The sequence below is a fragment of the Sturnus vulgaris genome, chromosome 21, assembly GCF_052056855.1.
Source record: "Sturnus vulgaris isolate bStuVul1 chromosome 21, bStuVul1.hap1, whole genome shotgun sequence".
NCBI lineage: Eukaryota > Metazoa > Chordata > Aves > Passeriformes > Sturnidae > Sturnus > Sturnus vulgaris.
Genome location: NC_142263.1, coordinates 5,914,189 through 5,934,993, shown reverse-complemented (window position 1 = coordinate 5,934,993; position 20,805 = coordinate 5,914,189). Strand labels below are relative to the sequence as shown.

Sequence of the window (20,805 nt, the reverse complement as noted above, 5' to 3'; positions counted from 1 at the left end):
ACTTCATCTCAAATTACTGAGGATTTTTCCATGCTTTGGGATGTGTTAATAGGTTTTTTCCCCAGGCTGAATTAATTGATTATCCCTTTTCCTGCCCCCTTAGGAGAAAGCCAGGCATCCCGTGTGCTGCGTGACTGGAGGCTGAGGATGGGACTACCTCAAATCCTCTCCCCTTTTTGGGTTTTCCATCTCTTCCCTGGTTTGCTGCCCTGTGTTTCCTGGGGCTGTGTCCCGTGGGATGCCCTGGGGCCCTGTGATGCTGCAGGGCTGGGGCTGGGCTCAGCATTGCTGGCAGAGGCAGAAGGGGTCACTCTACTGTGTCACCTGTACCCCATCGATTTGGGGGGGTCTGGGGGAGGTGAATTCACACCCTGAGCCTTTCAATCCACCCCACTGGGTGCCCTGGATGGAAATCCAGCCTCTCAAGGGTTCTTTTCTCCTGCTGGGCTCCCTGGCTGGGCACATCAGGCAGAGATTCCTCCAGCCTGCCACACATTCCCCAGACAGAATAGCTGGGATTCTTGTATTCCCTCCCCCAAAATGACCCCAGCTGGACAGTGACCTGCAGTGACATCAGCAGCTGGCTCCAGGGAGAGGATGGGTCCCCCCACACAGCAAGGAAACCCACAAAGCCCAGGAGAGGCTCTGTTTTAGTCCTGAGGCACTAACAGTTCCCTGGTAGATTTGTTTTTTGCAGAAGTACCTGGGTTATGTGGCAGCTCTGCAAGGCCTGGGTTGTGGAGGGAGTATCCCACATTCCCAGAGGTGCCCACTCATGTGCAGTTATTTCCTTAAAGCCCCAACTCCTTAAAGTCACTCCAGCCCTGCAGGAGCTTGGCTTTTGCCAAAGACCTCGCTGCTGTGGGCAATGAGGGAAGGGAGCACAGAGCAGAGAAAGCCCAAAAGTGGCTGTGAAAATAAACCCTTCTCACCTTGAGGTTGCCCTGAAGATGCACCTTATGGCCCTCAGGTCACCTCACCCGTGGTGGAGGTGGGTGTAGGGGTTTTGGGAAGGGGGAAGCCCCCTCCTATGGTTGGGAGCAAGTTGGGTGCTGATGAGCTGCTCTCTAACTCCTTCCTGCCCTTGGGGGGAAAATCCACCCCTGGCATGGCTGGGGAGGAGCTGGGCTGTGACAGAGGAGCAGGTGCTGAAGGGTTAACAGGGAGTGTTTGCAGCCAGTCCCTTGTCACCAAGGAGCAGCACTTGGGAAGGAAACAAAACACCCACTGCCCAGCAGGGTGATTTCCTCTCCCCAGCAGCATTACAGCCCTGGGACCCCAGAAGGGCTCTGGACACCGGGACAGTGTCACCACCCCCTGTGGCAGGGAACAAGTGGCACCAGGTGAGTGTGGCTGCCGGGGAGGTGGGCTGGGGACAGGGCTGGGACAGCTGCCCACGTCCCCATCATCCTTTTCCCTCAACCTCCTCCCAGTCTTATGGCAGAATGTGGGGCACACCGGGCACGGGGGCACGGAGCATCCGTCCCTACCAGTCCAGCGAGCAGTACCTGTACGCCATGAAGGAGGACCTGGCAGAGTGGCTGAAGGAGCTTTACGACCTTGACATCGAGGTGGGCACCTTCTTGGAGGTGCTGGAGACTGGGGCTGTGCTTTGCTCCCACGCCAACCACGTCACCCAGGTGGCCGGGGAGTTCACCCGTGCCTGCCCTGACGTGGCCCAGCACCTCCACCTGCCCACCACTGGTGTCACCTGCAACCTCACGGCACAGCCAGGCACCTTCCAGGCCAGGGACAACGTCTCCAACTTCATCCAGTGGTGCAGGAAGGAAATGGATATCAAAGGTAGGGCTCCAGCTGTCCCATGTCCCCATGTTCAAGTCCCCTCCAGCCTATCCATGTTTTCCCATGTGTCTCCCAAACCCAGCGCCACCCTGGCATGGGACAGCACCATGTGCCTGCATCGCTGAGCTGGCATTCCTTGTGCAAGGTCTTAAAGGCTTGGCAGCAGCTTTTCGGGGTGCTGGCACATGGCTGGAGTGTTTGATTGGGTGCAAATACGCACAGGAGGAATGGAAAAGGAAAGGGTGGATGGCACAGTGTGTCCCTGCCAGGCACAGCTCGATCCCAGCCCTAAGGACAGCAGGAGAAGTCCTGGCTCTGAGCAAAGCATCTGTCACCCTGTCCTACCACCATGGATGCCCAGGAAGGGGAATGGCACAGAGCAAGACATCCTCAGGGCACTCAGACACTGAGTTTTGTGGCTGTAGATGCCCAAAAGGAAAGGCTCTTCCTCTTTATCCTTTATCCCAACTCTTGTTGAACCCAGCCATATTCCTGGTGGGATGGCTCCAGTGAAGGGCTCCACCCTTCTGGGTGGGTTTTGACTCCATCTGTGCCCCCCATCCCCTTTGTCCACATCCCCACGTGGCAGCCCTGGCTCAGTCCAGCCCTGCCCTGCCCAGATGTCCTGATGTTCGAGACTGAGGACTTGGTGCTGAGGAAGAACGAGAAGAACTTCGTGCTGTGCCTGCTGGAGCTGGCACGCCACGCTTCCCGCTTCGGAATGCGGGCTCCCACCCTGGTGCAGATGGAGGAGGAGATCGAGGAGGAGATCAGGCAGGAGCTGGACCTGCCTCCCATGGACACAGCCCTGGCCCGGCCCCCCAGGACACCACGGGACCTCAACAACCTCGACCAGATGGTACAGAGGGGCATGGGGGGGCATGGGGATGGGCATGGAGATGGATGGGGATGGACATGGAGATGGATGGGGATGGACATGGAGATGGATGGGGATGGGCATGGCTGCCCCAGGACCTTTCCCAGCAGCCCTGGTGAGGGCCCATCCCTGCTGCCTGCAGGTCCAGCACCTGGTGAGCCGCTGTACCTGCCCTGTCCAGTTCCCCATGATCAAGATCTCGGAAGGGAAATACCGTGTGGGGGGCTCTGACACCCTCATCTTTGTCCGAGTGAGTCTGCTTCACCCTGTGCTTTTGGGGGAAAAACATCAGGAATTCTGCTCTGCTGCCATGACCCCTTTTCCATAATCCCCCAGAAGGGGCCCTTGGGAGAGTTGCGACCATTGTTCCCAAAGCAGGGCAGCAGGGAAGCTCAGCCCTGCGATAGATGTTGGTATGGATTTAACCATCCATGCATGTGGGACAAAACCTGACATCCCCCAGAGTCAAAGCCTGGTCTCACCCAGCAATGGGAACGCTGGGATGCTCTGAATCCTGAGCCTGGCCAAGGAACTCAGCACATGACAAAGGTTTTCCAAAAGATTTTCCAAAAGGATTCCTTCCTTGTGGTGATGAAATAAACCTGTCGGGATGGCCGCAGGAGCTGAGCCAGGGACGCAGCCGTCCTTTGGGACACCTGGTGGCACTTGGTGTGCCACAGCCCACAGCTCTCGAAGCCCGGCCGAGCTTGGCACCCCCAGGCTGCTGGTGTCCCATGGCTTGGACATTCCCGTGCAGATCCTGCGGCAGCACGTCATGGTGCGGGTCGGGGGCGGCTGGGACACGCTGGAGCATTACCTGGACAAGCACGACCCGTGTCGCTGTACCTCGCTCTGTGAGTCCCCGCGTCCCCAAACCCCGCGGCTGGGTGAGGGGTGAGGGGTTTGTGGTTGGTCTCGATGCTTCTCGGGGACGTTTACAGGAACGGGCGGCTTGGTACAGCCATGCCTCGTTATTTTGCCCAGGAATGTCGGGTTTTGGGGACTTTCTTTGGCTTTGGTGGCCACTAGAGGTCATGGAAGACTTTTGGATGGAGCCAGACCCCAAAAACCACTTTGCAGGGAGCGCAGCTTTCTGCCGGCACCCTCGGGGTGCTGAATGCTGAGCGATGGCTGGGTGGGCTGCACCCGGGGGTGGGTGCAGTGGACAGGGGTGCTGAGCCCTCCGCATTGTCCCCACAGCTCACAAACAATCCTGCAAAGCCCGGAGCCCGCAGCAGCAAGTGCAGCACGAGGTGCGGCTGTGCCCGGCCGCCCGCAGCCCCCAGCCCGCACTGCTGGTCAGCCGCTCCCAGAGCCCCCTGCCCCCCGTCACCTGGGGGGGCCGTGTGCCCCCCGGCCCCCGGTCCCCTGCCACCCCCTCGACAGAGAGCTCGGGTCGCCAGCAGGGTGCCAGCCCTCACCGGGAGCCAGCGCAGCCCCGCAGGGTCCCTTCGGGCAGGTAAGTGGTGCAGAGATGCTTCGTGCCCCAAACTGCCTGACTTCAGAGCAGTTTTTCTCACATCCTCGAAATTTCCCCCCCCGTCCCTTCTGGAGGTGCCCAGCTCCAGGGGGGATGGGGCGGGATGCAGCAGCTCCCTGCTCCTCTCCGCTCTCTGTCCCTGCAGGATGCGGGAGCCACCCGCTGTCCCTCTGGGGAGGCAGCCGCCACCATCCCGGTCACCTGCTCGATCCTGCTCCCCTGGGCACGGGGCGGGGGGCCGGGCACCCACCCCGTCCCGGCTGAGCCTCCCGAACGGCTCGGGGGTCCCCAGGGCACCGCAAGGGACCAGCCCAGGGAAAACCACCCCTGTGGCACCGGCACGGGGCAGGTCCGCAGCTCCCAGCCCACGGACGGTACCAGCACCTCCAAGAAGGGCCCAGCAAGGAGCAAAATCATCTGTAGTGGCTGCCAGGCCACAGGAAACGAGGGCACCCACCACAGTGACACCTCGAGCCCCCAGTCCCCTAAAGGTCCGTGCCTCCTCCTCACACCGGGATGCCCCGGGAGACTCACAGAGCCTGAAAAGCCCACGGGAAGGGCGACAGGGAGCCATTGGCCGGGGCCCACAGCCCTCACCCCGAAATTCCTCCAGCCAACCCCCGAAACTGGACAGCAGAGTTAAATCCTCCATCAAAGCCAGCCCGGCCACGTCCCGGCCCCCCACCCCTCTGGGCCTCCCTGCAGAGGGGTGCAAGGTCTGTGCCGCTGGGGACGGTCCCCAGGGGACACGGAAGTGCCACCCAGCCCCGAACACAAGGGCTGGGGGTGCCGAGGGACCGCGGGTGCCAGAGCATGGAGCCGGGGGTGCCTGCGGCAATGGGGCCGAGGGGCTGCGGGGGTGCTGTGGGAACACGCAGCTCCCCGGCTATGACAGGGTGGTGGAGGAGCTGTCCCGCGGGCCGCAGCCCCTGCGCCCTGTGGGGACGCGGAGCCAGGTCCCCAAAACACCCGCAGGAGCTGTCCCGCAGCTCCCAGCCCCGGGGGAGGCAGAGCAGCCGGGACTGGGGGGCCAGACCCCGCGGGGACCCAGGGCCAACCACGCCGCCAAGCCCCGGCGGTGCCTGAAGAAGCCCGAGCGTGTCCCCTCCATCTACAAGCTGAAGCTGCGGCCCAAGGTGCGTCCCCGGCGGGACCACAGGCCGGGCAAGCGCCCCTCCCGCATCCCCACCCCGCTGGGGCATCGCCCCCCTGCCCCCCGGGGCCAGCACCGTCCCCCGGGGCCCCCCCGAGCCCCCCAGACCGGCAGCACACGCCCCACGGCCAAACTGTCCCCGGGTGACAGCGGCACCTGGCTGAGCGAGGATGATGAGGAGTCGTGGGTCTGAGCCCACCCCGAGAGTCGGTGGGGATGGACGGATGGACGGACAGACAGACTCCTCCCCCCAAAGGTGGGAGCGGTGCTGGAGCTGAAACTGGAGCTGCAGTGCCCGAGGATCCCAAGGGCAGCACACTGGGATTGCTCCCAGGCAACCCCGGGGGATTCCACCTCACTTTCAGAGCTGCACCCCCTCCTTCCCAATGGATTTTTTTTCTGTACTGGTAATCCTGCTAAGCAGGCACTTCTGTACTGGTTTGGGCGGAAAAATCCAGCCCCAAATGGAGAGAATGGGATGCTCTCTGCAGGAGAGGGGTTTAGCCCCCCCTGAAGTGGGGACACCCCACCCTTGACATCCATTAAAACCATCCCTTACCTCAATGTTCCCCATTCTGCACCATGGGGCCAGTGAGCCTCGTGTCTGACAGCTCCAAGAGCCTGCTTGGGTCACTCAGGTCAGGATGTCCCAGGAGAGGACCCTTGCTGACCCCGTGGTGGCTGTGGTCCCTTCTGGGGTGATGGATGTCACCGAGGGTCACAGCAGCCTCTGCTGCACTCTGGGCTCACAGCCACGGACCCAGCAATGCTGTTTGTGCAATAGAGATAAACCAAAGCTCTTCTATTTCCACATCTTTTCTGTGTGGGTGGGAAGGGAGAGAGGATAATCTGATGTGGGCACAGCAAACGTCCCTCTGAGAACCCCACAAGGCCCAAGAGAGCCCCATTTTCCATGAGAGGATGAAATCAGCCCCACTTCCCTGCAGAGGAGCAGCAATTGTGAGCGCTGGGACTCCTGGAATGCAAAACCTGCTGGCAAAAACACTCCTGAGGCTGGTACAGAGCAAGGGGGACAGACCTGATTTTTAATTCAATTTCAAAGAAGGAGGTGCAGGGCATCACAGGCGGTGTCGACACCTCGAGAATCTCCAAAAAGGAGTCCAGGGAGGAAAGGAAAGCCAAGTCCAGGCAACTGGGATGCTCAGTGGGGCAGGAGGAGGGAGAGAGGGAGAGGGAAGAATCCTTGGTGGGGCTGAACCAAACCCAGGCATCACCTCCACGAGCACGGGGGCAGAAACCTGGCACTGCCCTGGGGACATCCCAGGCTGTGCCAGGCCCAGGTTGCTCTCAGCAGGACCAGGGTGGTGTTGGGCGAGTTGTAAATCTGTAGTAAGGTGTGAGTAGGGCGCTCGTGGCTGCTGCCGTGCTCCCGTGTGCTCCAATCCCTGCGCCTGGACACCTCGGATCTTCCTGCCTGGGATTCCCTGCCTGCCCCCAGGGTGCCACCACCACCACCCACCCCTTCCTGGGCTCTTGGGAAAGTAGCTCTTGGTAGCCCTCGTTTTCCCGGGAGCTGGGAAATGCTGTCGAAGCAGTGAGAGTTGTTATTATTACTAATATAACTTCCTCTGTCTATAAAGTACAGTAGAATATAACAATTATATTTATAACCTTTTTTTTTTCTTCAAAATACTAAATAGATGCTATAAAAACCTGTAACTAATTGTGCTATAAACTGCAGGCTACAGGGTTATAACAAACAATGTATTGGCTTAGTCGTTGATATGTGTACATTGGAGCACTTCATAAATGCTTTATTATTAGCATTTACCAAGGAATTTCCTTCTCAGACAATTTGGAGGGATAAAGCTCTAGCCAGAGATCGATAAGTGGACTTACACGTGTTAATAAATCCTGACAGGATGAGCTTGGATGGGGAAGCCAGGTTTGCCATGAAGGCAAGGGATGGTGACAAATGCCACTGCCCTTCCCAGCTGAGATGGACACATGTCCCCCATTACCTTTCCTAATTTTTTCCCCCTTTTTTTTTTTTTAAAAAAATTTTGGAGCAGGGGGTTTGATTCCCTAAGCAGGGAGGGAGGGGCAGGATGAAGCCCCAGCCCTGGCACAGGGATGGGGCGGTGAGAGGCACTGGAGCTCAGCTGGAGATGCTTTAATGGGAAGCATTTCCAAGAGCACAGTGGAGCTGCTGGGCCACGGACACCCGGCTGTGGTGGGAGTGAGGGCTGGGTGTCCTGTTCTGCTGCCCAGAGCAGCGCTGAGCCCCTCCAGCTCCTTGCTACAGCAGGAATCACCGAGATGGATTTGCTGGAGGATGGATCAGACACAGATCCCGCCTCAGGACGGGAGGATGGTGTCTCCCTGTGTTTCACAGGGACCAGCCATGGAGAAACCACGACCCCCTCGGCCTCTTGCTCACTTTTCACCACCCCATCATCATTTCCCAACAGGGGCTGCCCTTTGCCAACCCGCCCTGTAGGGCAGGATGCAGGCGAGCTGCAACTCTGGTGCAAACATAAACCAGAAGATTAAAAAATAACAATAATTAAAAAATGGGGGGCTCACTTTCCTATTAGGGATATGCAGAAAGAAAAAAAAACCCCAAGAATGCAACTGGAAGTGCTGCTCCAACTCCCTGCTGCTGCCACGGCCGCGTCCCACCGGGATGGAGGCGACATCCCTGGGGAAAACCCGGGGGGTGGGACCTGGTGGCACTGCCGGTGGCTGCGGTGGCACAGGGGCTGCCCACCTGCCCGGGACACCCCGGGGGCTGGGGTGGAGCCGTGCAAAGCCGGTCACCTGCTGAGCCCAGGGCGAGAGGTAGCAGAGGGGTGACCTGCCCGGCAAGGAGCGTTCCCAGATTATTTGGTGTTCACAGGCTGGCGGGGAGGAGAAGCCTTCCCGGGCTGTGCTGGGGCACAGGGGAGCTCAGAGCCCTGGGAAGGCAGAACGCAGCTCCTGGGGTATCAGCAGCAGGATTGGGACTTAGTTTGTTTCCCCTTTCTTGCTTTCATCCAGAAATTCCGCCTGGAAATCTGACCCGACTGAGTCAAAAGACAGCCCATGAAACCTGGCTGCTCTGCCCTCCACAGGGAGAAATCCCAGCTCCACAAGGGAAAAAGCAGGGCTCCTGTTTCCCTATGCCCCAGAGACAGAACCACCCCCAGAACACCGGGATACAGGTGCTGGATAATTCCCTTCCAGGAGCAGGTGACGGCAGGCAGGCAGCAGCAAGCGTTGCCCCTGTGCTGCCAGGGCAAGGATGAACCATCAACCAAAATCTGGGCACCCTCTGAGGCATCTCCTCCACCCTCCAGTGCCCTTACACCCCCCTGGGATGGATTTGGCCTCAAGCACTGGAAATCTGGAGGGAGCTCAAGGATTTAACCGAGGACCTCCCTCACCCCTCACCATCCCCAGGCAGCCTGGCCACTGCATCACCTGCCCAAGTGCCCTGTCCCCAAATGTCACCGCAACCCCCGGGGTGCCTCCAGCACGGCTCCCAGCGCCCTGGGAGCGGCACCGCCGGGGTCCCCGAGGCTGGGCTGCCCCAGAGGCGGGTCCGGGGGTCCCTGGGGGCAGGGGGGGCTCACATGATGGTGCAGCGGTTCCTGCGCAGGGCGCCCTGGAAGCGGATGGTGGTGTGGACGTGTTTGCAGCGGGCGCAGCCCACGCTCTTGAGGAGCTCGCTGAAGAGCAGCAGGATGTGCCAGTTGTACTTGGCCGAGCACTCGATGTAGCCGCACTTCCACGTCTTCTTCACCAGGTTGGAGACGTTCCAGCGCGGAATCACCCGGCCCCGCTGCAGGTCCCGCTTGTTGCCCACGATGATGATGGGCGTCTCCGAGGTGCCGATGACCCTGGGGAGGGCGGGCGGTGAGAGAGGATGGGAGGGGACGGGGCACAGCGCGACAGCCCAGCGGCCCGCAGAGCTCACCCCAACCCAAACGGGCTCTTGGCTGTGGCTCGCCAAGTGCAGCGTGCCTTGTCCCCTTGTCCCTCTCCATGGCCAGCCACCTTCATGCCATCTCCAGCTGCTCACTCAGGGCTCACCCACAGGGGATACCTGCCTGGGGTCCTGCTCTTCTCTTGGTTTTTGGGCTGCCATCGCTGCAAAGGGGCTTCGTGCCAGTCTAATATCTCATCTCTGACATTCCCCCTTCATGCCATACTCCCTTGCCAGGAGCCGTGGGGCTCTACCACCGTGGGGATGCACCATCCAAAAGCCATCCCTACCTTGTTTCCAGGATCTGCTGGCGGATGGTTTTGATGTACTCGAAGCTGTCAAAGCAACAGATGTCATAGACCAGGATGTAGGCATGGACGCTCCGGAGCCCCCTGCAACACACGTCCGCCCACTCCTGCAAGGTGCAGAGAGGGATCAATCCTGGCTCAGCCCTTCTGCTGTGCCTGCGGGATGCCCTGCACTGCCCTGCCCTGGGGATGGGCACCCCAAGGAGGCTGCACATTCCCCTGCCCCGACACCCAGCACCCACCTCTGCTCTGCCCTGACCCATCTGTCTGCCCCCACAGCTCTGGGGAGAATCCCTTATCCCCCTTGTTAACCCAGGGGAGAGGTATCAGGATTTGTCAGCCCCAGTTCCACTCCTGAGTGAGGGCTGCAGCCTAATTTCAGCGCAGTGCTGAGCTGGGAGTGGGGCTGAATGTAGCCCCCTGCCCTGCGTGTAAGAGCTTCATCCTCCAGAGCTGCTAATCAGCTGTGTTAATTAGTGATGCACCCTGGTTTTGGGGGCAGGGCAGGTGAGGAGGATGCTGAGCCCCAGCTGAGGTCTCAGGATGATGCATCAGCAGCTCTATGGGTCAGAGAAGGAAGGTGACAGCAGGTCTGTCTGGAGGGGACATGGAGGCAGAAGAGGAGCAGAGGCTGCTCAGGAACTGAGTCTGCCAGAGCAAGATGTGGATCCAGGGCAGAGGCAGGCAGGAGTGGCCTCTCTACAGCCAAAATCTGGAGCTGTAAGAAATTAATGCTGTTAGGAAACCCTTGGGTTTCTGGGAAAAACGGGATTTTTTTTTTTTTTCCATGCTATAAGAGTGAAAATCTGCCTCACTTCAGGCACTTTCCCATCCCAGCAGTGGGACCGAGAACTGCAGCCCCTGCAGGCAGCACTGCAAAACCCTCCTGAGTGCCTCTGGAAAGGAGAAAGATTCTCCAGGGAGGAAAGGCATCACTTCTCCCTGAGCAAACCCCTTCAGAGCCATGAATCAGCCCTCCCTGAGTTTATAACCAGAATGAGATGAGGAAAGGGGAGTCTGGGGATGTGGGCTGGTCTCGGTCACGGTGGGCAGTGCAGGAAGGAGCTGGGAGGGAGCAGAGTGACACAGCCCCTCCCTGTCCTCCGAGGGGAGATGCTGGGGACATCCTCAGGCTCAGAGACACAGGAGGCTGGAGCAGCAGCCTCTGGGTTATTCTGAGTCCTGACACATCTGGGAGACAACAAACTGCAGCTATTTCACCCTGCTGGGGGCAGCTTGCTCCGGCGCTGATGTCAGGATGGTTTTCCTCACGCAGTGCAGGTTTCCCGGGATGCTTGAGCTGGAGAAGTGTTGCACTGCGGGAGCAGGATGTCAGAGAGCCACTGCTCCTGCTCCTCTTCCAGGACAGCACTGCAGGGATGCTTCTCCTGGCACGGAGCTGAGTCCAGCGATGTTTCCCAGCAGACAGAGCCGTATCCCTCACCATGGCCCCCTCCTTTTCCCTCGGATCCATCCCTCTGATCAACCTCTCTTCCCTGGAAACCTCCATCTGTTCCCACCGGCCGCCTCCTCTGGAGTGCAGCAAGGCAGGGAGTTAATGGAGTGTGTGAGCATCGGCTGCCGTGTCAATAAATTATCCTTTGCTATTTCGGGCTGTTGCTCATGCTGACCTTTCATTCCCTGCACTCACCCATTAATTTTTAAACCTTCTCCTCACCCCTGGAGTGCTCACTTCACCTCCTGCCTGATGGCACAGGGACTCTTGGAGCACAACATGCCCCCTGTGACCCCATCCCTGCTGGAGACAGGGACACTGTAACTAATTGAGGTGGCCCCACTGGTGGCACTGCCCTCCAGCGTGGCTGCAGCCACAGCTGGGAACCTCCAGCTCCTTTTCCCACACTGGTGACACAACTTGTGCCCCTGAGGCTATGGCATGAGCTTAAAATCCCCTTTTCCCCCGTCAACTCCATCCAGAAGTTGTTGGCACTGGTGGCAACACTTTCCAAACCCACACTGCCTTTTGGGGGTGCTTTGGAAGCACCTGAGGGGGTAGAGGAGGAGCTCGTCGGTTCAGAGCTCCAGTAACAAGCCCAGGCAATGCTGGAGGGGGTGATGGCCACTCCCAGGAGGGGACAGTGGGTGCATCAGGGCTCTGGCTCCCCAGGAACTCCTGGTTTCCATTTGAATGCTCTGCTGTTGGCTCTGACAGCCACAGAACTGGATCCCAGTGCTCCATGATCCCAGCTGGATGTGGCCGTGGGCAATGCCAGAACCACACTCCTTGGAGTGGGATGCCATCTCTCTTGTGTTTGCTGTCACCAAACTTTAAAACACACTTTCTCCTGGACCTGCTCAGCCAGCATCCATGAGGACACAAACCCTCACTAAGTGGAGGGAGAAGCATCCCCCAAAAAGGCAGAACTGGAACCCCACAGAGTTTAACACAAAAGCCCACGGAGGTAACCGCAGACCCCCGGAGGTGGAGGCCCCCTCGGGTGCCCCCCTACCTGCAGGGTGTTGACAGGGAAGGCGGTGATGGGGGGAAAGTCCATGATCTGCAGGTCGTGGACGTGGCCGTTCATGACCACGGCGGGCAGGTAGACGCGGCGGGCCGTGGTGGGCACGCACACCTCGCTGAACTCGTTGTACAGGAACTGCCGGACTATGGCGCTCTTGCCCACGCCCTGGGCTCCCAGCACGGCGATCTTGAAGGTTGCCACCATCCCGCTGCGCGCCGGCCGCTGCCCTGGTGCTGCCTCCGCGGTGCCGAGGCTGCATATTCCCGAGCAGGGGGCCTCAGCCCCATTCAGGATGCATTTCCCCTCCGGGGCTCCCCGTCACTGCAAGGCCAAGGAGAAGCTGGTCAGGTCTGGGAGACACCCTGAGTTACCCCGGTGTTGCTCCAGGGTGGTTTTTTTTTCAAGCAGGAGCTGTCCTTGAACCCAGGGACACTGCAGGACCTCAGGGTCCCCCTTGGAGCCTCCCACCCCAGCAACCAAGGAGAGCCAGCATTTGAGGGAACTTCATTCTAGGAAGGTTCTCACAGGCACATTCAGCGCTTTCAGCACCAGAACAAGGAAAGGGTCTGTCTGTGGCTCAGGGTTTGCTCAGCCCGGCAGCAGCAGGGTCCCAGGCTGTGCCGGGGACTCAACCCATGGCCACTGTCACCAGCTGCTCCTTCCCAGTGCTGCCCCAAGCCGGGGAATCCATCTTCCCTCGGCTTGGACAGCCGGAATTGGCTTTGCCGGGCGGGGGGAGATCGCTCTGCGCCTGCGAGCGACAGCTTGAACGGTTTCAGGCTTTGAGCGGTTGGGCAATTAACTTGATGGGGACTCATTTGTGAGCCAGCTGACAGGGTGAGCCCAGAGCCACCGCAAGTGCTGAGGCCGGAGGGAGCCGGGGCAGAGCCCACGTGTGGGGGGACACGGGGGGATAACCCACACACAGGGATGTGGGAGCTGAGTCTGAGGAGTCCAAACACCCGCTGGCACTGGGTGCCATCACATCCAGGAGCCGTGATGGGGACGGCAAGGGCCAGGGGATGGGTCCCATTTTCACTCGCTCTCATCTCTAGGAAGCAGCTTGTGCTTTGTCACAAAGTGTGGATGCTTTGACCAGTTTCTGACGCTCTGGTTCATTTTCCCTAAAAACCAACCACGAAGTGCAGGGCAGCAGCTGAAAGTGTCAGGTTCAAACATCCTGTTCTGCCTGTTTGATGGAGATTATTTATCCCAGGGGGAGCCTGGGTACAGAGGTTCCCACTGCTGGGTGCTGAAGTGGCCAAGCTGGGCCATGGCTCACACCATCCTCACCCCCCTCACACCAGGACTGGGGATCCTGTCCCCCCGTGCTGCTGGCACTGTCCCCCGTGCTGCTGGCTGTCCCCAGCCCGGGCAGTGGGAATGTTTCTGTGCCAGATGCAGGGAAATGGGGGGTGCCAGAGCCCACAGGCCCGACCCTACCAGCAGACAGCACTGTCACTGCAGGGACAGCCCCGTCCCCACAAACCCTTCCTCCTCCCAGCAGCGTCCCCAGCTCCTCTGCGGGGCCAGAGGGTGATGGAGCGACACAACTGGAAACCCAGTGCCCGCAGGGCTGCCTGGAACTGGCGCACGGGCTGAGCCTCCGCCAGAACCTCACCACCCTCTGTGCTGGCACGCGGGGACAGCGCACCCCAAAAACATCAGAGGCCGACCTGATGGTCCCCGACCCTACAAGCAGCTGCTATGGGAAACGGAGGCGCAGCAGGGGGACCCCTCGGGGCACCCCACGATGGGGGTGGTGGAGCAGGGACCAGCCGCGGGTCCCCGGGCGCTCAGCGCCAGGCCGGGCTCCGCGGGCTGCAGGGCCGGGCGGGGGCTCGCAGGGGGCTCCCGGGAAGGAGGCTCCGGCCCCCGCTGCGACCTTGGCCATGCTGCCACGCCTGGGGCACTGGAAAGAGCAACCCCTGAACCTCGCAGGGCGGGGGCGGCGGCAGCATCCCTCACCGCACATCCCTCACCGCACATCCCTCACCGCACATCCCGCACCCCACATCCCTCACCCCACATCCCTCACCGCACATCCCTCACCGCACATCCCTCACCCCACATCCCGCACCCCCGCACCCCCCGCATCCAGACCCTCCCGGGGATGCTCCGGCCGCGGCGGGCAGCGCAGCCCCGCCGGCCCGCGGGGTTGCTGGAGGTGATCGGGGGATGCCGAGGGGAGACGACACCCGCAGCCACCGTGCCGGCGGGCGAAGGGGAGCGGAGAGCACCGGCGCTCAACTTTCGCTGGGGACCGACCCCCTTGTCCCTTCATCCCAGCCACCCCCAACCGTGCCCAGCGGTAACTTTGCCCCCCCGTCCTGCCCTTCCGTACCTGGCAGCGGCGGCCCGGGCCGGCGGCGCCCCGGCGGGCGGCGGAGCCATGCGGCGAGCCCGGCTCGGGGCGGGCGGCCCCGCTGCAGAGCCCCGGCCCGGCCCGGCCCCCGCCCGGCGCGGCGACACCGGGGGGCGGCGGCGGAGAGCGGGGAGCCCGGCCGGGGCACGGCGGGGGGGCCGGCGGTGCCCGGGCAGGGATGGAGGCAGCGCCCGGTGGGATGGCGGGGATGCCCAGGCGGGAGGCGGGCAGCGCCTCGGGAGGGATGGAGGGAGGGAGGCAGAGCTCCGGCAGGGATGCAGGCAGCGCCCGGGGAGAGAAGGAGGCTCTGCCCAGGCAGGGATGCAGAGGATGCCCGGAGAAGGATGCGGGCAGTGCCCGGGAGGAAAGGAGGCAGCAGCGGGGGAAGGAGGCAGCGAATGCCCAGAGCGAGCCGCAGGAATCCAGCAGAGACACCGGCTTCTCCCGGGGCTCTGGGGAGGCGCCGATGGGAAAAGACCCTCCCATGTCCCCCCTGCAGTGTGCTGGGTGCAGCGCCGTCACCCCTTCCCTCCCCGGCGCCCCGCGGCATCCGTGCTCTCATGCCCACCCGGGACGAGTCCCACGGGCCGGACTCCTCCGGGGAGGTGGGCAGGACCCCTCCCAGGGAGTCTTTCCCTCCTCCGACACCGCTGCTCGCTGTGCTCTTGGGCACATCGCTTCCCCTCCTCCTGTGCCCGCGGGCAGGGCTGGGGGTTTCTCTGTGCCCGGGGGGCACCCTGAGCCCAGGCTGGCTGCAGGCCCCACCAAAGGAGGGACATTTCTGTTGCAGTGTCTGCATTTTTGGGTCACCCCGCACGGAGCATTTACCTGCGTGCTGGACAGACGGAAGATGCTGGCTGCACCTCCAGGAACATGGTCCAGGCTCTCGGGACGCGCTGCTGATGGACTCCCTGCACCTCTCTGCTCCTCGAAACAGACCCCAAAGCTCAGTCCGGCTCCCTGTGACACCAGCGAGCACCGAGGTGTCTGCACAGGTCTGGCTGCGATCACACGGGCTTGGCTGAGCCCGAGCACTGGCGACAGCTCGGCCGGGCTCCCCCCAGCCTCGTCAGCACCTTTGGCTGGGAAAAAACATCATCTCCGGGGGCTCCTCTCCAGGGTGAGGAGGGGGTGCAAGTGGAAACACAATGCCACGTCCCTCCTGGGGGACAAGGGACGGCAGACAGCCCCACGGCTGGGGAGCACAAGGGCAGCTGGCAAAACGTGGTACAGCCTTTGTGCCAGCCTGGCATCAGCACCAGGCAAAGGGGCTCACAGCCCCTTCGCCGTGTCCCACATTACAGCCGGGCTGGCAGAGATCTGGGCGTTATTTCCCTGCAGAGCCGCCCGATGTTCGCAGCAGGGGAAATGTTTATGTGGCCCTGGGGTTATTACCAGCCCGAGATGCTGCTCCCCTTCCCCGCATCGCCATAAAGCAGCGCCGAGCTCTGGAATGTTTCTGGGAGAGCGCAGGGATCGGGCTGCACATGAACTCTCCCGCACAATTCAGGCTCCAGCCTCGGGGCTATTTTTAGCAGCTCCCTCCGAGATGCTCTTCAGTTGCAGTTTTATGTGTGAAATTTAATATACGAGGAGGGGGGGGAGGGGAGTGGGGCTGGATGCCGGCACGTCCCTGCTGGCTGGGAGGTTTATCCCAGTCTCAGCGACACGAGTCCAAGGCAAACCTAAAATCATCCATAAAAGAGCTCCTGATGTGCAGGTGGCAGCAAGGGACAAGCAGAGCTGGTGGCTCGGGAAATTGTGGTCAGCTCTTGCCTCAGCCAGATCCAAAATCCTCACCTGAGCCCCTGCCTCTCCCCTCACCCCATCATGGGCTCAGGGACCTGCAGTCACTGGCACGGAGCAGGTTGGGTGTGAGGCCAGTGGGAGCAGAAGGGATTTTGGGGAGCCCACTCAGCATAGGAGGATTCGCCTCAGCTCCAGCCAGAGCAGCAGGGGACAGCTCAGGAGGTCCCTGTCCCTCAGGAACACGGAAGGTTGTGGGGACCAATCCCCTCGTGGCAGTTCCCAGCTCAGGGAGCATCACCCGTGTCCCCTGAGCCCCACGGGTGACACTGCTCGTGACAATCCCAGCTCCCAGGGGCTTGGTGTGCCCCTGCTGACAGGGCACAGTGTGTCTGCAAATCCACGGCAGCAGCACAGACCAGCTTCTTCTTGAGGAGCCTCTGGCAGAACAGGGAGGCAGAAGAAACCTTTCCCTTTGCCACGGGACATGAAGGGACAGGGCAGACAGGGCAGAGCCCTGAGCATCCCACAGCAGCTTTTGTTCCTGTTGGGCCAAATGCTGCTCAAGGCTCACCCCCAGCAGGGAATGATGATCCCATCCCAGGCACACCAGGGATGCACGAAGGGACACAACAGCAAGATCAGGGACCCCAAGCCAGCCTGTCATTATTGTTACCTGACACCTGCAGGTTCTGTTTGCTTCTAACACAAAACCATCCCCGTGCAGGACAACACTGATTGATATGGTACCTGCCCTCCACAGAGGGTGGAAGTTCCCAAAAATCCGGGTGCTGCTAAGCCAAGGCTGGGCAGGGTGAGGGAAAAGGTTACTCTGCTCCACAGCAACACCTCCCAAACCTGCTGCTTGTTCTGTTGGATTTCTCGTCACTTCAAGCACTGAGTTTGGGGCTGCCCAGGCTTAGCTCTGGCACAGAGGTTTTGCAGCCCAACCCATCTTGCTTGAGATGGGACCACAGATGGCAAAGCCCTCTGAAAAACAGCACCAGTGCAAAGCAATCCAAACTCATCACTGACTCTCAGGATTCTATCATTTCACCACAGGGAAAACAGGTCACACTACACACAGCCACCTGAGGCCCCAAAAGGGCTAAATTCATCTTCTGCTCCTCATCTGAATCTGTCCCTGCTGCACCTTGAGATGAGGAGAAGCAGCTGTTGGAGGACCAGGGAAACTTGCTGCCTCCTCCCCCTGCAAACCCCAAATTTGAGGGGCCTGTGCTGTAGAAATGGCTGGTGGCAAAAGAAGCCTGGTGAGTAAACAGCCTCCTTCCCACCAAATCCAGCCTTCAGCCCTGCTGCTCCCCTGGGCACAGCCAGCAGCAGGGGAATGGCTCCTCTCCCCATTCCCACAGAGCCACACACAGCCAGAGCCTCGTGGAAATGAGTTTATTGACACGGAGGGGAGGGCAGGTAAAGCCTGAAGAGCGACACGAACTGAGCACTCGAACGAGCAGGGGCAGAGGGAACGGCACCGACGAGCTCTGCCCCGGGGTGAAACTCCCACCCCAAAAGCTGGGAAGGAATTTGGCAAGAGAAGGGGGTGCTCAGCAACCCCTCCCTCCTCCCTGGCCCGACACAGCATCACACTCAGTGCCACTGGTGCATCCTTAATTGCTCTGTTAATGATTTTTACACTACACCCGCAGGGCTTGGAGCAAATCACCTCCCAGCACACGTGGGCAAGGCTCAAGGGCTGGGTTGCTCCAGCTCTGCCCCACTTTCTTCCCCCCAGCCAGAGCACAGGGGTTCCTACCCAGGGACACCACTTTCCTCAGGGTCGTGCAGCTCCTGGGCCCTGCTGGAGCCTCTCCCAGGACACTGTGACCTTTTCCCAGCACTGGGTTCTTGGCTGCAGTCAGTGCCAAAGCCCTGATGAACGATCTCCCACCGTGAAACATTTACTGACTTTGAAAGTGGCATCTAAAAGGACAACAGGGGGGCTGCTACACGCAAGAGCTTTGTTAGCTGGGGAGGAGATGTCCAAGCATGCTGGGGAGGGTGAGGCTGTTCTGGATTGGGGCTTGGATTAAGCAGGACAAGCTGTGGATGGAGCAGGGACATGCAAGAGGCTTTGCTTCACTGCTGTTGCTGCAGCACTGAGTGGTTGCAGTGGGACGAGTCCACAGCTGTGGACTGGAAGGGAAACAATCCTGGCTCTACGGGGCAGGTTCGAAAAGAGGGGCCAGGGCATGGGGCTGTTCAGGACAGGGACTCAGAGCAGGAACCTGGCTGGCTCTGGCCACCGTGTGTCTCTGGGCACCAAGAGTGGAGCTTCCAATGGGAGAAATGCTTCCATGATCTGCTCCACTCAGCTCAGCTGGAAGCTGAATGCCCCAGGCAGGCACGGAGCAAACGCTGCCAAGCCCAAACCATCTCCCACACCATGCCCCAGCCCGGGTTTTGGGAGCAGCATGGCAAATCTGCTCCCCTGGCATCCTGGGGCACTGCCAGCAGCAGCCCCTCCCTCTCTGTAGGGGCCTGGCTGACTCCTGCAGCCCCTCTGGGGAAGGGGCATTGCCACATTTGGATGTGCCACCACGAACCTGGGAATTGCCAGGGCCAGTGCTGGGAGAGGGGGACACAGCTCAGGGAGGGCTGAGAAGGCAGCTTGGCCTCAGCAGGCACGGAAAGAATGGGAGGAAGAGGAGGCTGCACATGGGTGAGGATGCAGAGACCATACCTGGAGCTCTGGCAGGAGCCTTTTGCTCTAAGAAGAGGCTCAGTTCCTTCATTTTGTCCACTGCTGCCCTGTTACCCATCCAGGCCTGCAGCTCCTCCCCACACAAAAGCAGCCTCACTCCTCAAATCATCAGCTCATGAGGCAGGGAGATGGCTGGAGTGAAAACACCATGGAAGCCAGCACAAGAGTAATAAAAACCCCTCTTCAGGGCTCCATCCCCGTCCTGGACCCCAACTGATGGCTCTGTTCCTAATTCCTCCCTAGAGCCCAATGTCCCTGCAAGGCTCCCAAGATTTCCTTGCAATCACCTTCCCTTTAAGCCAATTACAATAGAAAAACTCCAAAAAAAAAGTATAAAAATATAAAATGAAGTGCAGTGTTATATTTTCGACACTTTTGCCTTGTTTTAATGAGCAGATGTGTGGTTTTTGCTCGGTGTTTTTTTGTTTTTCCAATGAGCAGAGTTATTTTACAAAATCCAAACTACACCTAAAGCCATTTAGAAAACACTGAACATTGGCACAAAATGGAGAGAAGCCCACGAGAACGGATGAGTGAGGGGCGAAGGGAACATGGGAGTAGTTTGAAGCAGTGGTTACAAACTCCATGGACGCTAAAAATACCAAAGGGGTTTGTTCCCTATCATCGTTAGCACGTGGATACTAATTGCTACCTTGTTTAATCAGTGCCTTTGACTGAAATCCTACACATGAATACAGCTGCTTCCAGTTACGAGTGCTTTTCCCCTGCGCTGGCGGTGAAGGAGGCTCTGGGGACCCCTTTTCCCCCCCTCCTTCTGCAGGGTGAGGCACAGGCTCCATCTCCTGTTAGTTTTTCAAGATGGCATCGTAGGCCTGGTAGATGTACTGGGACACTTCTGGAGCTCGGCATTTCAGGGAGAGCTGTGGAGAGGAGAGCAGAGGTTAGTGCTGGGGTAAAGGGAGGCAGGAGCTTCCTGCCACGGCCATCAGGGCAGCTGGGAATGGGCTGGACATGGCTGCTGACAAGCACACGGAATATTTCTCCTGCTTTCTTCATCACCAATCTCAAACTGCCCTCTCTGCAAGCAGGAGGAAAACAAAAGCCAACTCCCACTGTGGGGTTCCAGAATTCTCAGCAAATATTTCTCAGGCAGGAGGAAAGGGGACATGGTCCCAAACTGAGACAAGGGACCTGTGCTTGTCCTCAGGCTGCAAATCACAGCACTAAACCCAAGGGCTTCTAAGGATCTGCTGCTCGGTCCTGATGGACACAAACTTGGCTGTCACTCCTCTCTAAAGCAAAGATCAGGCTGAGACCAGGCTTGCAGCATCAAACCTTGTGCAAACACTTTAAATCACCTTCCAACGCTCACATTCACCCTGCGGCTCCCCAGACCACAGACTTCTCTTGAAAGTCCTGGCACAGCTTCCAACAGGAGATAAATCCTCTAATACCAGAGACACACAGGTCCCTCAGAAGGGCAGTGAAGTCAAAGACGAGAGTCACAGGGGTGCATGAGGCAGGACAGAGAGCACCTTCCCACCAGCCACGGGCTGGTGCCAGCACAGGGCCACAGACAGCCAGGAACACGGCGGGGCATAAATTTCCCCTTGTCTAGAAGAGGGGGAAGGGCACCCTGGCAATGCTTCCTTGCTAATATCTCTTGGCTTTATCTCTGGGTAACCTTGGCAAGTCACTGCTCATTGCTTAGCAGGCATTGTCCCAGCTCCCTGCTGACAGAGCAGGGGAATTCTGTTGCTCCTCGCTTTTCCTGTGTTAGGCACTGCTCACCCCCCCAGACAGATTAACAGCATCTCCCTGAACACAGAGTGAGCAGGGAGGGAGGAAGAGTAGGGAGGAAGAGCTCAGTGTGTGGGTGGGGCAGCAGGAGCCCAGGCCGGGCCATGGCCTCTGCTCTGAGCCTGGCCCAGGCCGTGCCATGGCCTCTGCTGTGAGCCTGGCCCAGGCCGGGCCATGGC

At 59.8% G+C, this 20,805-nt stretch overlaps 3 protein-coding genes across 8 annotated transcripts in view; 1 reads left to right on the top strand and 2 right to left on the bottom strand.

The window, feature by feature from the left end:
- The first annotated feature begins 1,216 nt into the window (after nt 1-1,216).
- LOC106853252 (GAS2-like protein 2A) lies at nt 1,217-3,736 on the top strand. The gene is made up of 5 exons (XM_014876387.2): nt 1,217-1,343; nt 1,434-1,803; nt 2,424-2,662; nt 2,823-2,930; nt 3,438-3,736. Exons 2-5 carry the CDS (start codon nt 1,446-1,448, stop codon nt 3,576-3,578), a joined length of 846 nt encoding a protein of 281 aa, XP_014731873.2. The 5' UTR covers nt 1,217-1,343; nt 1,434-1,445; the 3' UTR covers nt 3,579-3,736.
- A 2,595-nt stretch (nt 3,737-6,331) lies between these two features.
- On the bottom strand, nt 6,332-15,941 carry RASL10B (RAS like family 10 member B). Of its 2 annotated transcripts, none has more exons than XM_088176868.1 (4): nt 15,226-15,941; nt 12,021-12,353; nt 9,532-9,576; nt 6,332-9,155 (listed from the first exon to the last, which is right to left on the bottom strand). In XM_088176868.1, exons 2-4 carry the CDS (start codon nt 12,234-12,236, stop codon nt 8,763-8,765), a joined length of 654 nt encoding a protein of 217 aa, XP_088032994.1. In that variant the 5' UTR covers nt 12,237-12,353; nt 15,226-15,941; the 3' UTR covers nt 6,332-8,762. The 2 variants fall into 2 exon arrangements, with proteins under 2 accessions (XP_088032994.1, XP_014731921.1); XM_014876435.2 differs by having other exon boundaries at nt 9,532-9,656; nt 15,226-15,940.
- A 1,594-nt stretch (nt 15,942-17,535) lies between these two features.
- Nucleotides 17,536-20,805, bottom strand: part of AP2B1 (adaptor related protein complex 2 subunit beta 1) — a 77,759-nt gene continuing 74,489 nt past the window's right edge. For 3 of the 5 annotated variants that reach the window (XM_014876506.2, XM_014876504.2, XM_014876505.2), the window contains exon 22: nt 17,536-19,746. In XM_014876506.2, the coding sequence (XP_014731992.1) occupies nt 19,672-19,746 (75 nt within the window). In that variant the 3' untranslated portion in view covers nt 17,536-19,671. The remainder of the gene's footprint in view (nt 19,747-20,805) is intronic. The other 2 variants (XM_088176889.1, XM_088176888.1) reach the window with 1 other exon arrangement.